We start from the raw sequence: 20,152 nt of genomic DNA on the forward strand, positions 1-20,152 counted from the left end.
GCCTTTGGCAGCTGTGCCAGGGCTGGAGCACCAAAGCAGCAGGGCAGGGTTGCTGCAGACCCCGTGTTTGGAGGGCCAGGGGAAGGAAGGAGCTCCCAGAGTCCCTCTGCCTGAAGTTTCTTTCTCTCCCCAAGCTTTCACTTTCCACTGACAGTGGAAAAGCCAGCAAGGTCTCTGCCTGGGACCTGGCTGTCCAGGTTGGACAATGCTTTGCCCAGAGAAGCTGTGGCTGCCCCTGGATCCCTGGAAGTGCCCAAGGCCAGGTTGGATGGGGCTTGGAGCAACCTGGGCTATTGGAATGTGTCCCTGCCCGTGGCAGGGGGTGGCACTGGCTGGGCTTTAAGGTCCCTTCCAACCCCAACCATTCTGTGTTCCTATTAATGCCTAACCCTCTAAACCCAAACTTTGCTGGGTTCAAGATTCTGGGCAGCCAAACCACACCCAAGGTGGTGGGACTAACAAGTCAGTTCAGACCTAACAGACTAAGCTGGACACTGGGAACCCTGGCAGGCAGGCAGGAAGGGATTACAGGGGTTTTCTGGGACATGAGATGCTTCATGTGCACACTGCCCTTGACCATCTCCGTGTGACAGTTGCTAGTCTGGTGAGTTGTTCCTGGTGGGAAGCCTCTTTCCTGTTGCTGATGTTGTGGTATCTGTCTGGGCAGAGGATTGCCACAGATTTGCAGGATTTCCTCCATAACGAGCCAGCTGCTCCCGAGAGCAGGAATGATGTCAGTCCACAGTGCTGTGTCCTTGCTTGCCCGTGGCTTGCAGGTTTTAGCTGAAGATGGGAGGTGAAGCCTTGCCCACCCTGCTCCCAGCATGGGGGACAGTCCCCCTCCCCCTTCCCCCTGCAGCTGTCCCTGCCCTGCTGCAGCCCTGGGGTGGTGGGACAGGAGCTGCCCAGCTGGGAAGGAGCCAAAAGATACCCAAATCCCTGCCTGACTGCGAGGAACCAGCCAGGGGAGTTGGCAGCTGGTGGATGGGTCTGGCAATGCCAGGGTCTGGAAGTCTCCTGATCCAGGTGGGCACAATCCAGGATCCTCTGAGTGTTTGGGCTTTTAATAGATGCTCTTCCTGTGCACTTACCAAGGCAGGGAGAGCTCCACCTCAGGGTCAGATCTAGTCCACCTAAGTTATCCACACCCCATGGATAAGCTGTGGTGTCCCCAGGGAATGCTCCATGTGCAGGGGTACAGGCCCCCAGCACCCTAAGGAGAAGGATCCCCCCTCCCCACGCTCCCCTCAGCCCCTCAGACACAGGCAGGACCACGAGCATGCACAGCACCAGCTACAGACTGTTTAATCTTGCACCCTTGGCTCACAATTCAGCCTCGAGGATGCTCTTCCCACGTCATCCCCTGGACCTCGTGTCCCCCCCCCAGGCCACATGCTGCACTCTGGACTCCTCCCCAGAGCTGGCTGTATCCCAACAGCATTTTAGGAGCCTCTGGAAGAAGAACCCAGCACGCCCTTGGGGGAAGTCAGGGGTGGAAAATGGCACTGTGAGCCCCCAGCCCTGCCTGGAGCGTCCCCCCCTGCCCAACATGCAGGCAGGAGCCACCCAGGGGGACTGACACAGCTCCAGGTTTGGGGGGCACAGGGGATGCACAGCCACAACGAGGGGGTTTCGGGGGGGGGGCACCTTGCTCTGTTTTTGGGGAGCTGCCTCGTCCCTGTCCTGCATTGCTCTGCTCCCCTCGCACCGGGGCACCGTCCTGCCGGGGCGGTGGCAGGGCTGGTGGACACTCCTCAGGGGACAAGGGGACAGCATGGCCCAGCCTGTGGCTGTGCCACCTCCCTTGTGTCCCCGAGGCACTCGCTCCCTCTGCCTAATGAGTGGTCCCAGGTGAGTCCTGCTGGCACTGGGGGCTGCCCCTGCCCCTGTCCCCGGGGGATTTCAGGGACATCTCCGCGAGGGCATCGGCCATGGCCCCACGGACAGCCTCGCTCAGCTCGGGGACATCCTCTGGGCTCAGGCCCTGCGTTTCCACCTTGGGCAGCACTCGGATGGTGCACGTGCCTGGGAGGGAAGGGAAAGGCCAGGAATGCTGTTAAAGGAATGGCCAGGAACCACCCTCCCCATCAGCTGCCTCCCCCCACCTCAGTGTCCCACACACAGAGGCCCCCACGCGCCTTCTGGCATGGGGATTCTTGTCCATCACTTACCAGAGGTGAACCTCTTCTCCTTGGAGCTGAAGAAGTCCCAGTATGGGGAGATGACAATGGGGATGATGGGAACCTATAGGACACGGAGGGTCAGGGGTGCCTTTCACACAGACCCCCTCCCCAGGTGGGACTCCAGCTCCTCAGCAGGTCCCTGTCCCGCCCTGGGTCCTGCACAGCACAGAGCCTGTCCCAGGGGACCAAAAAGACCTCCATCCCCCTGTCCCAGGGTGCTCCCCCACCCTGCTCCACCCAGGGTGAGCAGAAGGGACGGATCATGGAATCACTTGGGTTGGAAAAGACCTCCAAGACCACCGAGTCCAACCCTTGACTGAACATAAGGATGCCCTCACCTGAGCCTGCACAGCCAGGTGGAAAGCCCCACGCTTGAAGGGCAGCATGGATTTGCTCTGGTTCCTGGTGCCTTCGGGGAAAACCCACACTCGGAGCTGCACAGGACAGGGAGAGAGGTGAGAATGGACATCAGTCAGGGCACCTGGGGCCTTCTACAGCAGCCCCCCACTCACCCCCTTTAACCCCATGGGTGTTTCCCCCCCCCTGCTGCCAACCCCCCCCTCTCCTCACATTTTCTCGCCACATGGTCCTGGCTGTCTGGGAAATGACATCGATGGCAGCTTCTCTTCTGTGGCGGTCGATGAAGATGATGCCACTGAGCCAGCAGGCCCAGCCCACAGTGCCCATGTACAGCAGCTCCTTCTTGGCAATGGGCACACAGCGCTCAGGAATGACCTCCACCATGCCTGGAGGAGGGATGGGGGGAGAGCTGTTAAAATACCTTCCCAACCCCCTGATTATTTGCAGCAATAAAACCAGCTCGGAAAATTATTTCCTGCTTGGGAGTTTCAACTCCCAGGCTGGACAAAGCAGCTGAACACCAGGAACGTATTTTGCAGCGCAGCCACCTTGTCCCTGAGGGGTGATTACTGCAGAGAGGAACCCTCCAGAGGGGAGCAATTAGATCAGTGCACAGACAGATTATTTAGTCATTTACACCCTAATGTAACACCAGGCTGGATTTTTTTTTAAAAAAAACCTTAACTTAAAGGACTTTAAGTCGTGCCCAACAGCTTCCAGAACCACCCAGCCCTGTGGCATCACACTCTGTCGTCCCAGCCCTCTCTCTGCAGCACACCCCTGTCCCACCAGCTCTTCTGGCCCAGGCCCCCCACACTTCCCTTCACAAACCCTGGTGGTGACCCCACTGAAACCCCCCCCGGAGTGAGCCTGGACCTCCCCCTGCAGCACCCCAAAGGCTGCCCGTGCAGTGATGGACACACCCCTCCTCCCTGGCACGTACCCATGAGGTCAAGGGAAGCTTGGTGGTTGCAAACTATCACGTAGGGCTCCTTGAGGTCCAGGTGCTCTGTGCCCCACACCTGCATCTTGATGCCACAGAAGCGTTTGAGGGGCAGGATGGCAGCGCGCAGGAGCCTGGGGCAGAGAACACGTGTGGGGAGCAGATCTGCACAGGCCCCAGGGAGCAAAAAGGGCCAGCCTGGGCTGGGTCTGCTGCTCTGGTGGATCTGTGTTCAGTCTCAGGCGTGCTTTGCTTTTCCCAGTAAAATTTATAGCTCATAACTAACCCCCTACCCACCCCCCAAGGGGAGGTCTCGGTGTCTCGGTAGCAGAGTCTGCCCTGGAGTTGCTGAGGAAGGAGAGGGACCAGCACAAGCTGGTGGGAGAGGAAAAACAGGGGTTTCAGTGTCCAGAGATGATGGGAAAGCAAAAGAGAAGAGGAGGAGGGGAGGGAGAAAGAGGGAGAGGGAAGGGAGGGATAGGAGAGGGAGATGGGATGGGATAATCACATCCCAGTGAGGACAACTGCCTCTGGCCAGGTGAGCTTCACCTGGAGGCTCCTCCAGGAGGTGCCCAGCTGGACCTGTGTGTGGGCTGGAAACCCAGACCCCAACACTGCAGATACCCAAAGCCAGAGGAGCTGGACCACAACCAAGAGGTGCTGAGATGTCGATGGATGAGCACTGGAGAGGAACGTGCAGAGGGACAGTTTTAAACAGGTCCACAGAGATGAGGATGATTCCAAGGCAGCACTGCAGGGACCAAGATTTGTGATGCAAGTGGGGCAGGAGAGAGCAGGGAAGGGCAAACCAGACCAGATACATTCCTCAGAGGAAATCACAAATAGCTTCACCGGACCTGCAGCGCCAGGAGGAGGTGGAGGTTTCATTTGCGTGGCGTCACACAGTGATGTCACATCCAAGAGAGGGCTGGACAGGAAGGGTAAGATTGGGATGGCAGTGAAAGGTGATGCTCAGTATGAGAATAATGAGTGGAATGGAGGGAGGAGGGAGCAACAGGGATTACCGCACCACGATAGAGGTAAAAAGCTGGGCACTGTCCAACCCACAGCACGAAGAGTACCTGTGCCAGGGTCCACATATCTGGCTGTGACTGGTCCCAGGGATCCCACAGGGAACAGGGAAAGAGCTCAGCACCAGGCAGGGGGGAGAAGTCTGGGAGGAGAGAGTAGAGGCAGGCAAAGAGGGAGGCACGATGCTTAGAGGGTCCCTTGAGTCAGAAGATCCCCCCTCCCTCCCAACCCCGCAGGGTCAGAGATCCCTGTGCCTGCAGAGAAGCAGTGCCCCAAAGCCAGGACTAATGACAGGAATGCGCTCCGAGCCGGAGGCTTTGGGATTTGGAGGGGAGGGAGCTGGGCGTGCTGCTCCGGCGGAGTTTGGCTGCGAGGTGTTGGTGGGACAAGATAAGGCAGCGTGAGTCACCCCCGCCTCACTCGGGTATTTCCCCTGAGCCGGAAGCGTTGGCACCGGGGCTGGAGCAGCCCTGGATGCTGATGCTGTGTGTGTTTGTGTGTGTGTGTGTGCACAACATTCCTGCACGGAAAGGACCGGGCAGAGAGGCTGCACAACACGCTGATAAACATCAGACCTTTGACCACGCTCCTGCCGAGGGCCACAATCCATCAGCGCAGATCCGGGGATGGCTCAGGCTTCAGCGAATACCTCAAGCTCGGGTATTTTTCACTCTGACATAATTACATCCCTCCTGGTATGTTATCATGCCCAGGAATCCAGCAACGGGATTGCAACACCCTTAAAAGCAACCAGACCTTCCTCTCGTGTTGCACAGCGATGTTATCTCGGCTGCTACCACCCCTGAGCACGGTGACAGCACCGGGGCAGGACTCATCGGGGCATGGCTGTGTCACACCTGACAGCTGATGGCACCGAGACACCCCAAAACCACGGAATCATGGAATGGTTTGGGCTGGAAGGAGCCTCTAAAACCAGCCAGTGCCACCCCCTGCCACAGGCAGGGACACCTTCCACCAGCCCAGGTTGCTCCAAGCCCCGTCCAACCTGCCATTGAAAACTTCCAGGGATCCAGGGACAGCCACAGCTTCTCTGGGCAACCTGTGCCAGGGCCTCAGCATCCCTGAGGCTGCCACAGGGCAAGACCTGGCTGCAGCACCAGGGAGACAGCGCTGGGTGTGTGTTTGCACCCTGCTATCGACAATACCTTCAGTCTTTGCCAACCCCCCCCCCATCACCCACCCAGCTGATGACCCCAATGTCGCCATCAGAAATGATCCCATTTACTCCCCTTCTTGCCCCAGGGACCTCAAGTCCCGACCCAGCTGGCCACCCCCATTGTGGTCTAACCCTCCCTGGGCACGGCCAGCACCTCCTCACCACACCACAAGATGCAGATACACCTTCACTGCCACATGGATGTGACCACAGCGCCCGCCACGGCCCCAGGGCCCAACCACCAGCTGTAACACAGCTCTGGGCACGGCCAGGCCAGGAGAGAGCGTGTCCACAAAACCACAGGAGCTCCTCCACCTCAGCCAAGCCCAGCCATCTCCACACCATCTCCCCACTCCCAAGGCCCTACTCACTTCATGTTCTCCACGGAGCGTCCCCGAAGAGCCGCGAAGGGGGACAGGAGGGTGGCCATGACCACGATCCAGCAGTTGAAAAAGGCCACCTTGCAGAAGTAGTGGAAGGTGGTGTTGTACCTGTAGAGCAGCAGCCCTGCCAAGGGCAGGAGGAGCAGCAGCCCATGGAGCAGGACCCCCTCCATCGTGCTGCCCCTGGCCAGAGGGTGCTGGGGAGCTCAGCCCTCGTCCCCGAGAGGAGGGCGAGTGGCGCCGGGGATGCTGAGGAGCGTGGCAGGTGAATCAGGTGTCTCGGTGTGTGGGTGTTTGGGGCTGGTCCAGGGGAAGGTACTGAGTGTATCTCACCCTGTGCACAGGCCTGGGGACGGAGCAGCTCCGATGGGGTACCCCACCAAGGGTGGAGAGTGGAGTGAGTCAGCGCCGGGACCCTGAGTCACCCGCGGTGTCACTGCTGGGTAAGTGCCCTCCCGAGCTACTGAAAGCCATTGCAGTGACTCCACACCGAGGTGATCAGATCTGTCACCCACAAATGTGTCCGTGCTCTGGGCATCTCTCCTGTCCAACCCTGGGAAAGGAGGGTCTCAGCTGGTAAGGACAAGCAAAGAGCTGGTCCTGGTCCATGCCCATCACCCCAGCAAGGCCTGTCACAGTTACCTGCTGGCACCGTGGCTGATCCCCAAACCTCACCCTGCAGAGCATCAGGTTATTGGAAGATACCTCCCCACCTGGGACAACATCAGGCACGTGGTGCCAGTGCTTCCCACCTCTCTTCTCCCCCCAGTTTGGGAAGAAGAGCCCCCGTGCCCTTTCCCTCCCATCTGCCACCAATGGCCCAGCAATGACTTGGAGGGTTGAGCTCTGCCACCCCCCTCTCCCACCCCAGGCTGGAGGAGATGCCAGCCCTTGCCCAGAGGAGATGCCAGCCCTCGCCCCAGTTGGCAGCCAGGGGCTGCATTGCATTAGGTGTTTTCACAGGTACAATTAGCACCACAGGGCTGTAATTAGCCTCTCCTCCTGCTCTCTTGCCCTCACACTGGGCACACAGGATCCAGGCCAGCTCTGGGCTGCCCTGTGGAAACTCCAGTCTTGCTTTTAGAAATCAAGTGCTTGTCACTGCTCAGATAACTGTGGCCTGGTCTCAGCGACCAGCAGCATCTCCCAGCCTGGTGGGTCCATGGCCCAAATCACAGAAGCATAAAATCACAGAACCACAGGATGGTTTGGGTTGGAAGGGACTTTAAAAGTCATCTCATTCCACCCCCCTTGCCATGGGGAGGGACACCTTCCACTAGCCCAGGTTGCTCCAAGCCCCACCCAACCTGGCCTTGGACACTTCCAGGGATGGGGAACAGAGGAAAATTCCATGTGCTGCTGCCGAGACCCAGCGCTTTGACTCTGACCCTCAGGTTCCTCTGGTGCCTTCCCACAACAACCCCAGCATCATCTCTGGGGCAAACAGTCCCATTATACCACACTTGGAAGGGGCATCACACCCCCTGGGACAAACCCAGCAGTCCTGCCCTTCATCTGGCACAACCTGCCTCCAGCAAAACCATCCTCCATCTCTGTGTCCCCTCTGTGCCTCTTTCCACCCACACCTTCTCCCTGTCCCCACTGCTGTGGGGTGCCAGCGATGCCCACGGGCTCTGGCCATGGGATGCTCCCCGTGCTGGCAACTGGAGAGTGCCCCAGTTTGACCAGTGAGCCAGAGAGGGTTCAGGGGTTACGTCCACCGTGGGTGTTGCAATCCCCATTATTGCTTCACCCTCCTGTTCCTCTCATTATTCTCCTATTAAAGCAAAGATTGGGTTGTGTCTTGAGCCCACCCTTCCTGTCCACCCCATTCCAGGTGACTCCTCACCTCCTTCTTCCCTTTTTGCCTCTGTGTGGAAACCCCTGTGCATCAGCCTGGTCTCCCACCAAACTCCCCTTCTGCTCTGCCCAGCCAGTCCTGCCACCTCCCAGAGGGCTGCCAGCTGGGGTAGAGGGGCTTCCATGCTGCAACTCAACATGACCCTCCTGCTCCAAATCCGGGGGCTTCTCATCCACCTGCAGCAGGAGCCAGGCTGGGGAAGATCTGCCTGTCCCAGAGCACAGGGAGGATAAAGTCCCCCTTCCACCCCAGAGGAGAGGCAGGGCAATCCTTGTGCCCAGTGGGGACATCAGGGGAGGGATTTAAGGTGCAGCTGCCCTTCTGCATCCTCTGAGCTCCAGATGACCACCAGCCCTGAGGTCTCCTGCCCTGAACTCTTCTCTTGAGGATGGTGTCAGGAGCAGGGCTGTCACCACAAAGTGGGGTTGGGGAGGTAGCAGAGACAGGGAACATCTTCCAGCACCCAAAACGCATCTGTCGCCACTTCCTCCACCTTCCTGCTGAGCAGAGGGGACACTGAACCCCGGGGAACTCCATGATCTCCCTTTTTCAGGCTCCCCCACCATGAGGGAGCTGCAGGGCAGATCCAGTTATCTCTGCACTCACAAAATATTCTGAGTTGGAAGATGATCCACAAGGATCATCGAGTCCAGCTTTTAACCCTGCACGGGACATTCCCAAGAGTCACACCGGGAACATCCCACTCTGCTTCCCATCTCCAACCCTCAGTACCCCCCCCCCACCACCACTCCAGCACCCACATCAGGCACTGATTTATCCCCCCCACTGGGTACAAGAGGCTCTGCACCCCCCTCACCCTCCAGCCCCGAGGGAGCCCTGCATTCAGGCACAAAGCCATCAGCCCGTGTAATTACAGATGCTTAATTAGTGACAGCAGGGCGCTTTCTTAACAAAGCAAATTAATTACAGGCAATGTGCTGCATCGAGATCTGAAGGCACTGATGAAGGCTGGGACCACCTGGGCTGGGAACATCTCCCCTGTCCCCACCCCCCAGGACACAGCACAGCCTGTGCCACCGAGTCCTCGTGGATGCAGAGATTGGGACCAGGATGTCACCTGGGGTTGGGGGACAGGCTTCGTGACACCCCCTGCCTCGAGGTGGCTCAGGGGGAGGAAACCACCCCGGACTGATGGGTATCCTGAAGCACCCATCCAGGATCTTCTGGGATCACGGGCTGGGATGTGCCAGAGAAACCACCTCGGGAAGCATTGGAGCTCACAGCCTCTCCTCCAGCACGTTGTAGTACTCTGTGGAGAAAGGGAGGAGCTGGAGGATGTACAAGGGATGTCCCACCTTGGGGGATCAAAGCCAGGGAAGATGTTCCTCGCTGAGGGACATGGGGAGAACGTGTCCTTACCTGCTGCCGGTGGGACGCTGGGCCCCACCGTGCCGGTGGCGCTGGGGGGTGGAGGAGGGGGCACCGCCCTACTGGAGGGGAGCAAGGACAAGGGAATGTTGGATCCCAGCTTGGGCTGGAAGGCCTGTCACACCGGGGAGCAGGTGGCAGAAAACCGCTCCCTCGTTACTCACGCCTCATCCTCCGCTAACGAGCCCAGGTACCGCACAGCCACGGGACCCCGGTCCCGCTCCGGGATAAAAACAGGACCTGGGTAGGGGATGTAGTGATGGTGGAAAACCACAGCCTCCTCCTCCTCCTCCTCCTCCTCCTCGGTCTGCCAAGGCATCGCCAGCGCCTGTGGGGAGGAACAAAAGGCAGGGCCGTGCCAGGCCCCTCGTGCCCCTTCTCCCCAAGCACTTCCCACGGAGCCACGCTTGGCTGCTCCCAGCGCCCAGCTGGGTGGGCTCGGCCCCACACAAAGCCCCCACGGTCAGCCAGCGTGGGAACCCGGCTGGCTGGGGACACGGCGGGGGTGGTGGCAGCCCCACAGATGGGACCTCGAAACGCTGCTGGGAAGAGCCCTTTTGATCCAGCCACAGCAGGGGCCAGTCGGGGCCAGCACTGCACTGGTGGGCACTGGGAGGGCAGGGAGGGGGGTGGATGGCTAGAGGTGCCAGCTGGCAGCGAGCACAGCAGCTGCCCAGGGCCCAGCTCCCACCCCTGCCCAGAAAGCACCATTGTTTGCCTGTGAGGAGATGAAATGTTTTAATGTGATTTTGGGTCGAGGCGAACTTTAAAACGACAGCCCTTGCAAGAGCACACAAAGGGAGGGTCCTGCCTCTTCCCAGCTGGGCTAAACCACCTCCCAGCAGCCTGGATGTGATCTGTGCTGGCAGAGCTGAGGGGTCAAACCAGCCCAGAGAGCTCCAAAACCACAGGGCGCTGCAGAGCCTGCGCTGAGCTGGGCTGAGACCACCCAGCTTTGCACCTGGAGGAGTCCCACGCTGTGCCAGAGTGGGACATGGTCATTCTATTCTCCTGAGACACCCTGCAAAGATCCCTTTGCCCATCCAGCACCCCTGGCCCCTACCTGGGCAGTGGCTGCGGACGGGCCAAAGCCGAAGGACGTCAGTGCCGACACGGCCAGGCCGTTCATCACCACCTGGTGCATTTGGGAGTTCTGAATCATCATCAACTCGATTAAATCTGCCAGAATATGGAGGGTTCTGCGTCAGAGAGGGATCAGAGCAAGGGCAGGAGAAGCACAGCCACGGGATGAGTGCCTGGGACGGGGCGGCACCGAGGCTCATCCTTGTTCCCAAGCCAGACTTCCCCCGCCCCAATTTGAAAGGCCCACGAGGCATTTAAAAATTCTTTTGCTCGGATAAAGCTTTTAAAATAGCCACATTTCAGCCTTTTCTTCTTTGCAAATGTGATTAAACATCTGGTCTGGCTCGCTGGAGGCTGCTCACAAGGGGTGATTAGCGGTGCTGGAGGCACCAGACTTTCCACCCATTCGGAGGAGAGCTGCTCCCGCTCTGGCAGCGTTCCACGGCTTGGCAAAGCCTCTGTCTTGGCATCAGCTGGCAGAGCTGGTGTCCTTGGGGTGGCAGTGCATGGGAGCACGCCAAGGTCAGCTCTGCTTTGTGCCATGTCACACAGGGGAATTCTCAGAAACCCCCCCAAAGGAGGCAGGAGCTGGGGCTGGACCGTGGGGATGATCCCCGGGGTCCCCATCTCCATTCCTGGGAGCTGGGGCTGGGAGAAGAGCAGGTTGGGGATGTTTGGTGGCTCCTCAGCCCCTGCCTGGCTCCATACCAGGATGTGGGACCCAGAGCAGCCGTGCATGTGCAGGACAGCATCCCAGTCCCCTTGGCTGAGGTCAATCCGACTGCAGAGGACACATAGTCTGGGTCTGCATCCCCAATAAAACACCTCCATTCGATGCAGGCGTGAAATTCCCCTGCAAAAATACCTGTAAACCTGCCAGAGGGGCTCCCTCTGAGATCCTGCTGTTTCTGTGCATGAGACTTGCCCAGAAAAGCTGTGGCTGCCCCACCCCTGGAAGTTTGGACAGGGCTTGGAGTAACCTGATCTAGTGGAAGGTGTCCCTCCCCATGGCAGGGGGTTGGAATTGGATGAGCTTTAAGGTCCCTTCCAACCCAAAGCATTCTGAACTTCCTTGATTCTGTGACCTGTGAGTCCCATTTAGCTGGAGCCTGGGTTAAAAAAAAAAAAAAAAAAAAAAGGATTTGGGAATCCCTGTGCCCCATGTGCCAGGTCCTCAAATGTTTCAGAACAGCAGGGATGGGCTCCCAGGACACCCATGAGGTGAGTGGCCCTTCAGCAAGGAGCATCCCAGCACAGCCTGGGAGGTGGCCAGAGCTGGAGCTGGGAGGAAGGAGCGGGCCAGCAGCCAGGCATTGAACCAGGGAGGGAAGGACATGAAGTTCTGGCAGCTCTGAATGGATCCCACCCACGCCCAGGGCTCTGAAGGGCTGGGGCTCTGTTTTCTTTCCACGCCGATTTTCAGCATCATCTTTCCTCCACGGATTTTTCAAGACAATTCAACGTTTCTCCTCCCCACGACGCTGCACAGCTTTGTCCATGGCCTGTACTCAGAGACCACAAACCCCCCTGTCTCTGCTCCCCCCAGCCCTGGGTGGCACAAGGTTGGGTGAAATCCCTGTAGATAGTTGCACATCCTGCCTGCACATCCCACGGGCTGTGTCCCAGCTTGTTCCCATCTGGTCCCACCTCACGTGGCCATGGGGCCCTTGGTGATGCTACCTGTGGCCCTCATGAAACCCTCAGGGGTTTTGGACAAAAAAAAACAGGTTAAAAACAATTAAAATTAAATTAAAAACAAGCAAACAAAAACATCCAGAACAAAAACCACAAAACCAAAACCCAAACAAACAAACAAAAACCCCCAAACACCCAAAAACGTTCCCTGAGAGCACCCTGGTGTGGCCAAAGCCAGCCCAGACTTCAAGTTTGGTAAAACCCCCCAAAATCCCATCCCGTGGGGCCAAGCAGCCGTCCAAGGGTGGCGTGGGCTGTTCCTGAGAGGCTCCAGAGGGGTGGGCACGGCCCCCCTGCCTGCCCAGCTGCGTCGGGAAAAGACTGGAAAAGGAGAAGAGGATGAAGTTAAACCGGGTTTAGCGCTGACCTCTCCCACCTCTTCCATCACGCACCTCCCCGGACGGGCGGGGGTCGCGCGGGGGGGGCCAGGACAGCCCCGGGCCCTGGAAGCTGCTGGAGGATCATCAGGGGCTGCTGGGACACCGGCACGGCGAGCTGAGAGGAAGGAGGGGATGGAAAACACCAGGAATGTCCACTCCGGGTTTAATTTAGTGCCCTGCCAGTGGGGAGGAGAGGGGCCAGGGGCTGGTGGCAGGGAGCAGGGGGGGGGGACAGTGTCACCTTTGGGGACACGTCCCTGTGCAGGGATGGCCTTCCCGGGCCCGAAGGGAGCAGGGAGGCGTTTTGTAACGAGCAGCTTTGCTACCCCACAGCCTAAATCCCGACCCCAGCCCCTCTTCTCTCCTCCCACCTCATTCCCTTTCCCACCTCGCATCCCATAAATCCAGAGGCAGAAGCGCTCCCTGGGGCTTACCCTGTGTGGGATGAGGTAGGTCCCTGCTGGGGGGTCCCCCCGGGCCCCGGGAGGGTCTCCTGCTGCCCCCATTTCCATGGCTCGGGCGATGAGGATCTGCAGCAGGAGCCGGGATCGTTGCTACGGCTGCGGGAGAGAAACAAACCCTCCCCGGAGGCTTGGCCGGGCAAGGAATGTCCCTGGGCTGGTTTTCCCTGCAGTGTATCCCCAGGAAAGGTCCCTTGCCAGCACCCGGAGGGGCTGGGAGGCATCTGCAGCATCTCCCCGTGGGGCTGAGCCACGTCCCCTGAACCTGGGCGAGCCCTGGGATGTGAGAGCAAACCTGGCGAGGTTTTTCTGCAGGGAACTTTGGGAGATGGGTCTGGCTGAGTCTGGGGTGAGTTTGGATATCAGAATGGGGGTTGGCTCTTCCAGGATGTGCTGTGTGATGATGGAGACACCCCTGTCTTGTCTGTCTCTGTTGGTGGAAGGAGAAGATCCTTCCAACCCATGGGATGTCCCCTCAGAAACATCCCCCCGTGCACAGCCAAAACACAGTGGCCCAGGACGATCCCCAAGATGTCCCTGGCACAGTTCCAGGTGCCCTGGGTCTGTCTCCCAACCTTCTGGACCACTTCCCCAGGGATGCAATGACCAACCAGCATATCCCCCCCATGGAAATCCCAGCAAGACTGAGCACAAACCAGCGGCACCGGAGCGTGGCTCCAGCCTGCTGCTCTCCCCTGCCTCGAGTCCCTCCCAGGATGCTGCCAGGGGGGGAATTTGTGTCCAGCAGACCACAACCAGCTCACGTTTTCCATTTATCTCCCCCTTGCAGAGAGCTCTGCATGTCCAAACTCATCCCAGGGAAACGCTGTGGCTGGGAACGGTGAGTCTGTGTGAAATATTTAATCCCCAGCAAACCCTTTGCAGTGAAAAACCACTTTCTCCCCTCTGAAGAGTCCAACTGATCCCAACCCCGCTGGCCTCAGGTATCTCTCCCCCACCTCCACCAGCTGCATTTCCCTGGCTGCCCCTCTGGGTGATTATTTGCATGGATGTTGCATCCAAAATCTGCCCTGCACCAGTGGCGCAGATCTGGGAACTTTTCCCGGGAACTCAGCCTGCAGCCAGCCCTGCTCAGCAAGCAGGGACAGATTTCTCCAAAAACTCTTGTTCTGCCCCAGAATGGCACCGAGACCCCCCCCCAAGTGCCAGGGGAGGAGCTCTCCAAGGGCCTCAGCCCCCAACTGTTGGCTCCAGTCGGGCTATTTGCTGCTTGATTAGATTTTCCTCTGTGTTCTTAATTTTTCCAAACCCCTCTGGATTGTTTTTCTGCCTTTTGTTCTAACTCCCAAATCCCAGTTATTTGCACATTTAATTACTGTGCTGATTCCTCCTCGTTTCTGGCAGAGCCTGATGAGCAGAGCCCGGCTGTCAGCCCTGCTCGTATCTGGGGGAGGGATTCAAGCACCAGGAATCTGGTGAGGGGTCTAAGAAACCTTGGGGGGGACATGAGGGGGGACAGGGGACCTGCTTGGAATGTCCTCAGCACTCCCATGGCAGCCTGAGCCCCTCTGGAAGTGTTATGATCTGCTCTCCTGCATGGGAGAGGTCAAGGAGAAGGAGGAGAAGGAAAGAGGGAAAGAGAGAAAGAGAAAGAGAGAGGAAGGGAGGAAGGAAGGAAAGGAAGGAAGGAGAAAGAGAGAAAAGGAGAGAGACAGAAAGAGAGAAAAAGAGAGAGAAAGAGAGAGAAAGAAAGAAAGAGAGAGAGAGAAAGAGAGAGAAAGAGAAAGAAAGAGAAAGAGAAAGAAAGAGAAAGAAAGAGAAAGAAAGAGAAAGAGAAAGAGAAAGAGAAAGAGAAAGAGAAAGAGAAAGAGAAAGAAAGAGAAAGAGAAAGAAAAAGAAAGAGAAAGAAAGAGAAAGAAAGAGAAAGAGAAAGAAAGAGAAAGAGAAAGAGAAAGAGAAAGAGGAAGAGAAAGAGAAAGAGAAAGAGAAAGAGAAAGAGAAAGAGAAAGAGAAAGAGAAAGAGAAAGAGAAAGAGAAAGAGAAAGAGAAAGAGAAAGAGAAAGAGAAAGAGAAAGAGAAAGAGAAAGAGAGAAAGAGAAAGAGAGAAAGAGAAAATGAGATAGGAAGAAATGAATAAAGAAAGAGGAAGAAAGAAAGAGAGAAGAAAGAGAGTAAGAAAGGAAAAAAGGAAAAAGAGAGAGAGAGGAAGAAATTAAGAAAGAGAAAAAGAGAAAGAAATGAAAGAAAGAGAGAATAAGAGGAAGAAAGAAAAGAAAGAAAAAGAAATAGAAGAAAGAAATGAAAGAAAGGAAGAAAGGAAAGAAAGAAAAGAAGGAAGGATGAGCAGGAGGATCAACAGCCAGATGGATGCTGAGTGGCATGGATGCTGATAGGCACTGGCCAGGAAAGCAGAGTCTGGGCACAGGGAAAGGCAAGTGTCAATGCCTGTGGGCTGGGGACAAAGGCAGCTGTGGCTGTGCTGTCCCCAGGACACTGCCCAGAGACACCTTTTATAGGCAGAAATGATCCTCCCCCTGGAGGAACCACCAACGAGGTGGAGTGAGGACCCTCATCAGCCAACTCATCTACACCAAGGAGAGGTGACATCCCAGGATCAGTTTATATTCCCCACCTTGGAGTGCCTGTTGGAGGGCACATCAGCCATCCACATGTGCATCACAGGAAACCAGGGCCCAGGAGAGATCAGAGGATTTCACAGTTCTGGTGGGGATGGACCCCCTTGTCCCCAGTAAGAGCCCCCTTGCCAACCCCAACCCCCAGGATGACACTCCTGCCAAGAGACACCCTGAGGATGCTCAGCAGATGGTTTTGCTGGCAGCCCTCCCTTGGGAAGCTCTCGACCCCTTCTCTTCCTGTAACTTTGGGATTTCTTGTTCTGGAAGCCCTCACTTAAATCTCAAACCCAAAGCTGGGATCTCAGCCCAGGTTAGGCAGAGCTTGAGTTCCATCACAGGCTTTGCTTTGGACCAGGAATTTTGCCTTTCAGGACCAAGGCAGTGGCTCTGAAACAAGAGTCAGGCCCCTGGGGAGCAGGAGGGACAGAGACCCTCTGCCAAACCCTTGGACAGGAACATCTGCACTGTGTAGGTGCTGCACCAGGCACCTGGAGCAGGGACAGCAGGATCCAGCCCCTCAGTGCTCTCTCTGCATGGATCTCTCCTTGCAGCGCAAGCAGGAAACACTGAGCATGGATAAACTTTATCAAATTAGCCAAGCAGGGGCAGGCAGGGCACGAGGGCCAGTCATCAGACCGGGATCACCAGGATGATGATGCATCGAGCGGGGTTGAGCTGTGCTCTGATATGGCCCGGCTGCAATCACACCCCGAGCTGCCCTCGATAACTGGGGGAGGGCACTGAGCTGACAGCACATCCCTTGTGCCACTTCCCTTCCCTGGAAGCAAACTGGAGCCAGAGAGATTCCCCAAATGAGGAAACACCGGCAGGCCTTGCCTAAGACTCGTGGAAGATGAAGTAAACACCGCTGAGGCAACACATCCCCCCCCTCCCCCCGTAATCCCTGCTGGCTCCAGAGGGGGATCAAAAACCAGTCCAAAAACCAGTTTGTCATTGCACACCAGGACAAGCCCCGGATGTGGAGTGGCAGTTTGGCAGCTGCTGTCCCCCATGCTGTCCCCCATCACACTGTCACACACAGCCACTTGGACACACATCTCTGGGAGATTGCTCCGTGGTCCCAGGACCGTGAGTGAGTTTAAGCTTCTCGTTTTGAAAGATAACTACAAAAAATACCCACTTTCCTTTTCCAGGAGGTCTCATGCTGCTGGTGCTTTGAGACCCATCTTCCCCGACCCATCATCCAGTCACTGTGGTCTCCTCTTCCTCCAGATCACCCCTCAAAGACCCTTTCCTTCCACAGAGCCCAAAACCAGGGAAGAGTTTGTTGGTGCAGGGTGGGGACACTCCACTTTGCTGTAAGGTGGGATGGAGGCAACCCCATGAGTAACTTCCACCCCTTGGTAAATGAGCATTTGTCACTTGCAAAGGAAGATTCCTGTCAGTGACTTCCTTTGCTTTGGAAACGGCTGAGTCATCCCTAATTACCCACACGCACCAGCAGCGATCCCAGCACTGGAGGAGGATTAATGGGAGCGCCCGTGGCTGAAGGGCAGCCTCCGGGGAGATTCCCTGGGGATTTGGCAGGGACGCAGTGGCTGCTGTGTGCCACCCACGGCCCTCCGTGGCTGTGCTGTCACACCAAAGCCATGTGCCCGAGGCAAATCACCCCATCCTGTCCCCTCCAGCCACTCACCATCATCACCGGCACAGGGATGGGTACGACCACCCCCTATGGGACCACCGTGTTGGGGATCCCAGAGTGGGCTGGAGGGTCCTGGGCCAGCCAGGATTTGCAATCAAGCGAGTTTGTCCTCATTTAGTTTCCACTTGCTGCTGCAAAAGGGAACGATGAGCCCCAAACCGGCAGGGCTGGGCAGGTCACCCCGCAGCAGGAAGGAGGTCAAGCCACCATCGTCTGTCCTAGCTCATCCTCGCTGGAGGAAGAAGGGCAGGAGCAGCTCAGGAAGGTGTGGGTGGCTGGGCATCACCTGAGGGATCCCCCTGGCTCTCCATTTTCCAGGTGCTTCCTGGGGGAAGGGGAGAGCCACGCACACCCCACGGGGGGAGGTTTTGCCAACCTGCCCACCCGGCCTTTCCCACCAGGGAGGACCAGACCTGCCACCTCCAAAACCGGGGCCAGACCCTCCCAGTCCATTTGCCACCAGGTGGCACCGGATTAACTGGCCTTGTTGGGGACACATCGGGCATCTCCCCCCAGACCAGACCCCCATCCCCCATCCCGCTGTGCCCGAGCCAGCGGGGCGATGCCAGCTGGAGCGCAGGGTTATTTGCAGCAGGGCTTGTTTAATTTGGTTCTAGGCGCCCTCCCACGTGTTTATATGCTTCGGAAAAGTAAATTATTGCGTTTGGGTGTTTACGTTTTACTGGGACCATTAGATGTTAATGAGCCTGGCCGGGCCTGGGCAGCCTTTTGTGTCAACATAACCGCGGGCTCAGCCTTTGCCGCCCGGAGCAGCGCGGGCCACTCCTAATTACGGCAAACGAGGCCTTTGAAATGTTAAGGGCCCGGTTCTTTCATCTGCAATTTTTTTAGGGTAACTGAATTTACATAGCGTGTCTTGTTGAGGGCTTTGAATGGCAGAGCAGCGGCAGCGCTCACACCTTGGCTTCGTGTCTGCCGATGGAAGGAGCAGTTAATGGGACCTGCTGCCTCGTTAAGAAATGGTAATGATGTAGCATTGCTAAAATTAGCGGCTCAAATCGTTCTCCCTCCTCCCACCCCGGTACAAAGTCCAGTGAAGCCCCCCCTGCCCTTCAGCAGGGCATGTTCAGTCCCTTCTTTCACCATCACCCTCACCCGAGTTGTGTCAGTGAGGAGGATTTTGGGTGGTCTAGGGGGTTGCAAGGCTGGTTCTTTAATCCCAAGGGATTATCGCAGTGGCTTCCCTGCACTCCTGGGTTTCCTCCTCATTCCTTCACCTCTCCTGCCCTCTCTGTCAGTAGAATCATTAAAATGGTGATGTTTGAGTCAAAATTCCCCTTGCTGGAGGGGCTGGGGCTTTCCAGCAGGGAGAATTACATAAATATATTGATTTTTCATATATGCAAAATATATTTATGTATATATTTATTCTACATATATGCAGTATCTATATTAGGTATATTTCATACAGATTTTTATGGTTTTTTTTAATAGAAGGAGAAGAGCCCAGGTGATGGTTGGGGGTCCATATCTGACCCCAAGGGCAGCTGGGAGGGATGCAGGGAAGCACCACTGGGTGTTTTGGGGAGGAATTTGGGGTTGTTCCAAGGGAGGAGAGGCACCCCGTCCCGACCGCACCCCCACTTCCCACAGCCTTTAGCCAGCAGTTTTCCAGCCCTGCAGCATCCCAGGAGCAGGTGAGAGGGGTCCATGTGCCCGCTGTGCATCCCCCTGGGCCCAGCTGGGAGCAGGTAAGAGGGTGCTCGGGGGGGCACAGCAGTGACCAGGCTGGGCAGTGCCTGGGGGGGGTCCCTCCCGAGCTGCTCCTCTGTCCCACCCTCTGCGTGGGGAGGGGGAGCGGAGGGTGGAGCCTCCGTATTCCAGATGCGGGAGCTGTGACATTCAGGCTCGCGGAGAAGCAGAGCCCATCGGCACTCGGGGACAGCCAGAGCCGGTGGGGGGGGGGGGGGCACGGGCACTGGGTCGGGGCCACCGGGGTGTGACCAAGGACCTGCTGCAGGAACGGGTCCTGGAGGGACACAGGAGCAGGACACGGCTGGGAAGGAGCAGCGAAGAGGGGAGGAAGGTGCTGGGTCACCCCTGGGAGGTGCCAGGGTCCCCCCACCCTCGGGGACATGCAGGAGGAGCTGGGCTGACCCAGCACCCTCGGGGTCTGAGCCGGGACACCCGTTGGTTCCGAGCCATGGGGGTCCCATGGCAGCCCCCCCTGAGGCTGCTGGTCCTGCTGCTCGTCCTCCCGGTGCTTCAGGTGAGTGTCCCTGGGGACGGCGGGGCCGCGGGGGCACAGGGTGGGCAGTGGGCACGGCGGTCCCCCCCCCCGGGACAGCTACCCCTGAGAACAGAGTGCTGCCCTCCTGGCCAGGGTGGGATCTTCCCATCCTATCCCATCCCATCCCCGTCCTTCCGACACGGGGTGATGCCCTGCGAGCTGCTGGCACCTCCCACCCACTCGGGGGCTTTCACAGCAGCTCCTGAGGGGGGTGTGTGCTGACCTGGGTGATCCTGGGACCCCCCCCGTGGCTGGGACAGCGCTCAGGGACCAGCCAGGACGCAGCTCCCGCGGGATTCAGCTCCAGGGGCTGCCCCGGGCGGTGATGCCTCAGGGATGGACCCTCCATCCCCACGTGGGTTCGGTGGGCACTTGGCTCACGTTGTCCTGCACCCCTCGAGGAGCCCCAAATCCCAAGGGTCTGGGGGAGCACCCACAGGGACAAAGGTTGGGATGGCTGGAGGGTGCAGGGATCATCTGGGGGTCATCAGGGATCATCCCAATCCAGGGGCAGAGCCATGGGGATGTCGGCACCGAACCCCCATGGGACTGGGAGGACACGGGGTGGTTGTGCTGCTGCAGGGGTGGATGGTGAATAACTCCCCCCTAGAGAAGGGAAATAGGGGGAAAGGAAGGGAAAAAGGGAGTGGAAAAAGAAAGAGGGGGAAAAAAAGAAAATTAAACAGGAAAA

The 20,152-nt window shown here is 57.7% G+C and overlaps 2 protein-coding genes across 2 annotated transcripts; both read right to left on the reverse strand.

The window, feature by feature from the left end:
• Positions 1-1,288: 1,288 nt before the first annotated feature.
• Positions 1,289-6,488, reverse strand: AGPAT1 (1-acylglycerol-3-phosphate O-acyltransferase 1). The gene is made up of 6 exons (XM_027905802.1): positions 6,067-6,488; positions 3,487-3,620; positions 2,754-2,929; positions 2,522-2,617; positions 2,172-2,244; positions 1,289-2,025 (listed from the first exon to the last, which is right to left on the reverse strand). The coding sequence occupies exons 1-6, from the start codon at positions 6,249-6,251 to the stop codon at positions 1,835-1,837; spliced, it is 855 nt and encodes a 284-aa protein (XP_027761603.1). The 5' UTR covers positions 6,252-6,488; the 3' UTR covers positions 1,289-1,834.
• Positions 6,489-8,348: 1,860 nt separating this feature from the next.
• On the reverse strand, positions 8,349-13,002 carry LOC114069182 (proline-rich protein 29-like). Its single transcript, XM_027905801.1, has 6 exons — positions 12,911-13,002; positions 12,499-12,624; positions 10,392-10,507; positions 9,493-9,656; positions 9,256-9,390; positions 8,349-8,436 (listed from the first exon to the last, which is right to left on the reverse strand). Exons 1-6 carry the CDS (start codon positions 12,996-12,998, stop codon positions 8,349-8,351), a joined length of 717 nt encoding a protein of 238 aa, XP_027761602.1. The 5' UTR covers positions 12,999-13,002.
• Between the last annotated feature and the right edge of the window lie 7,150 nt (positions 13,003-20,152).

Source organism: Empidonax traillii, unplaced genomic scaffold (genome assembly GCF_003031625.1).
Source record: "Empidonax traillii isolate 1590-97213 ecotype Southwest subspecies unplaced genomic scaffold, ASM303162v1 scaffold1210:size234205, whole genome shotgun sequence".
NCBI lineage: Eukaryota > Metazoa > Chordata > Aves > Passeriformes > Tyrannidae > Empidonax > Empidonax traillii.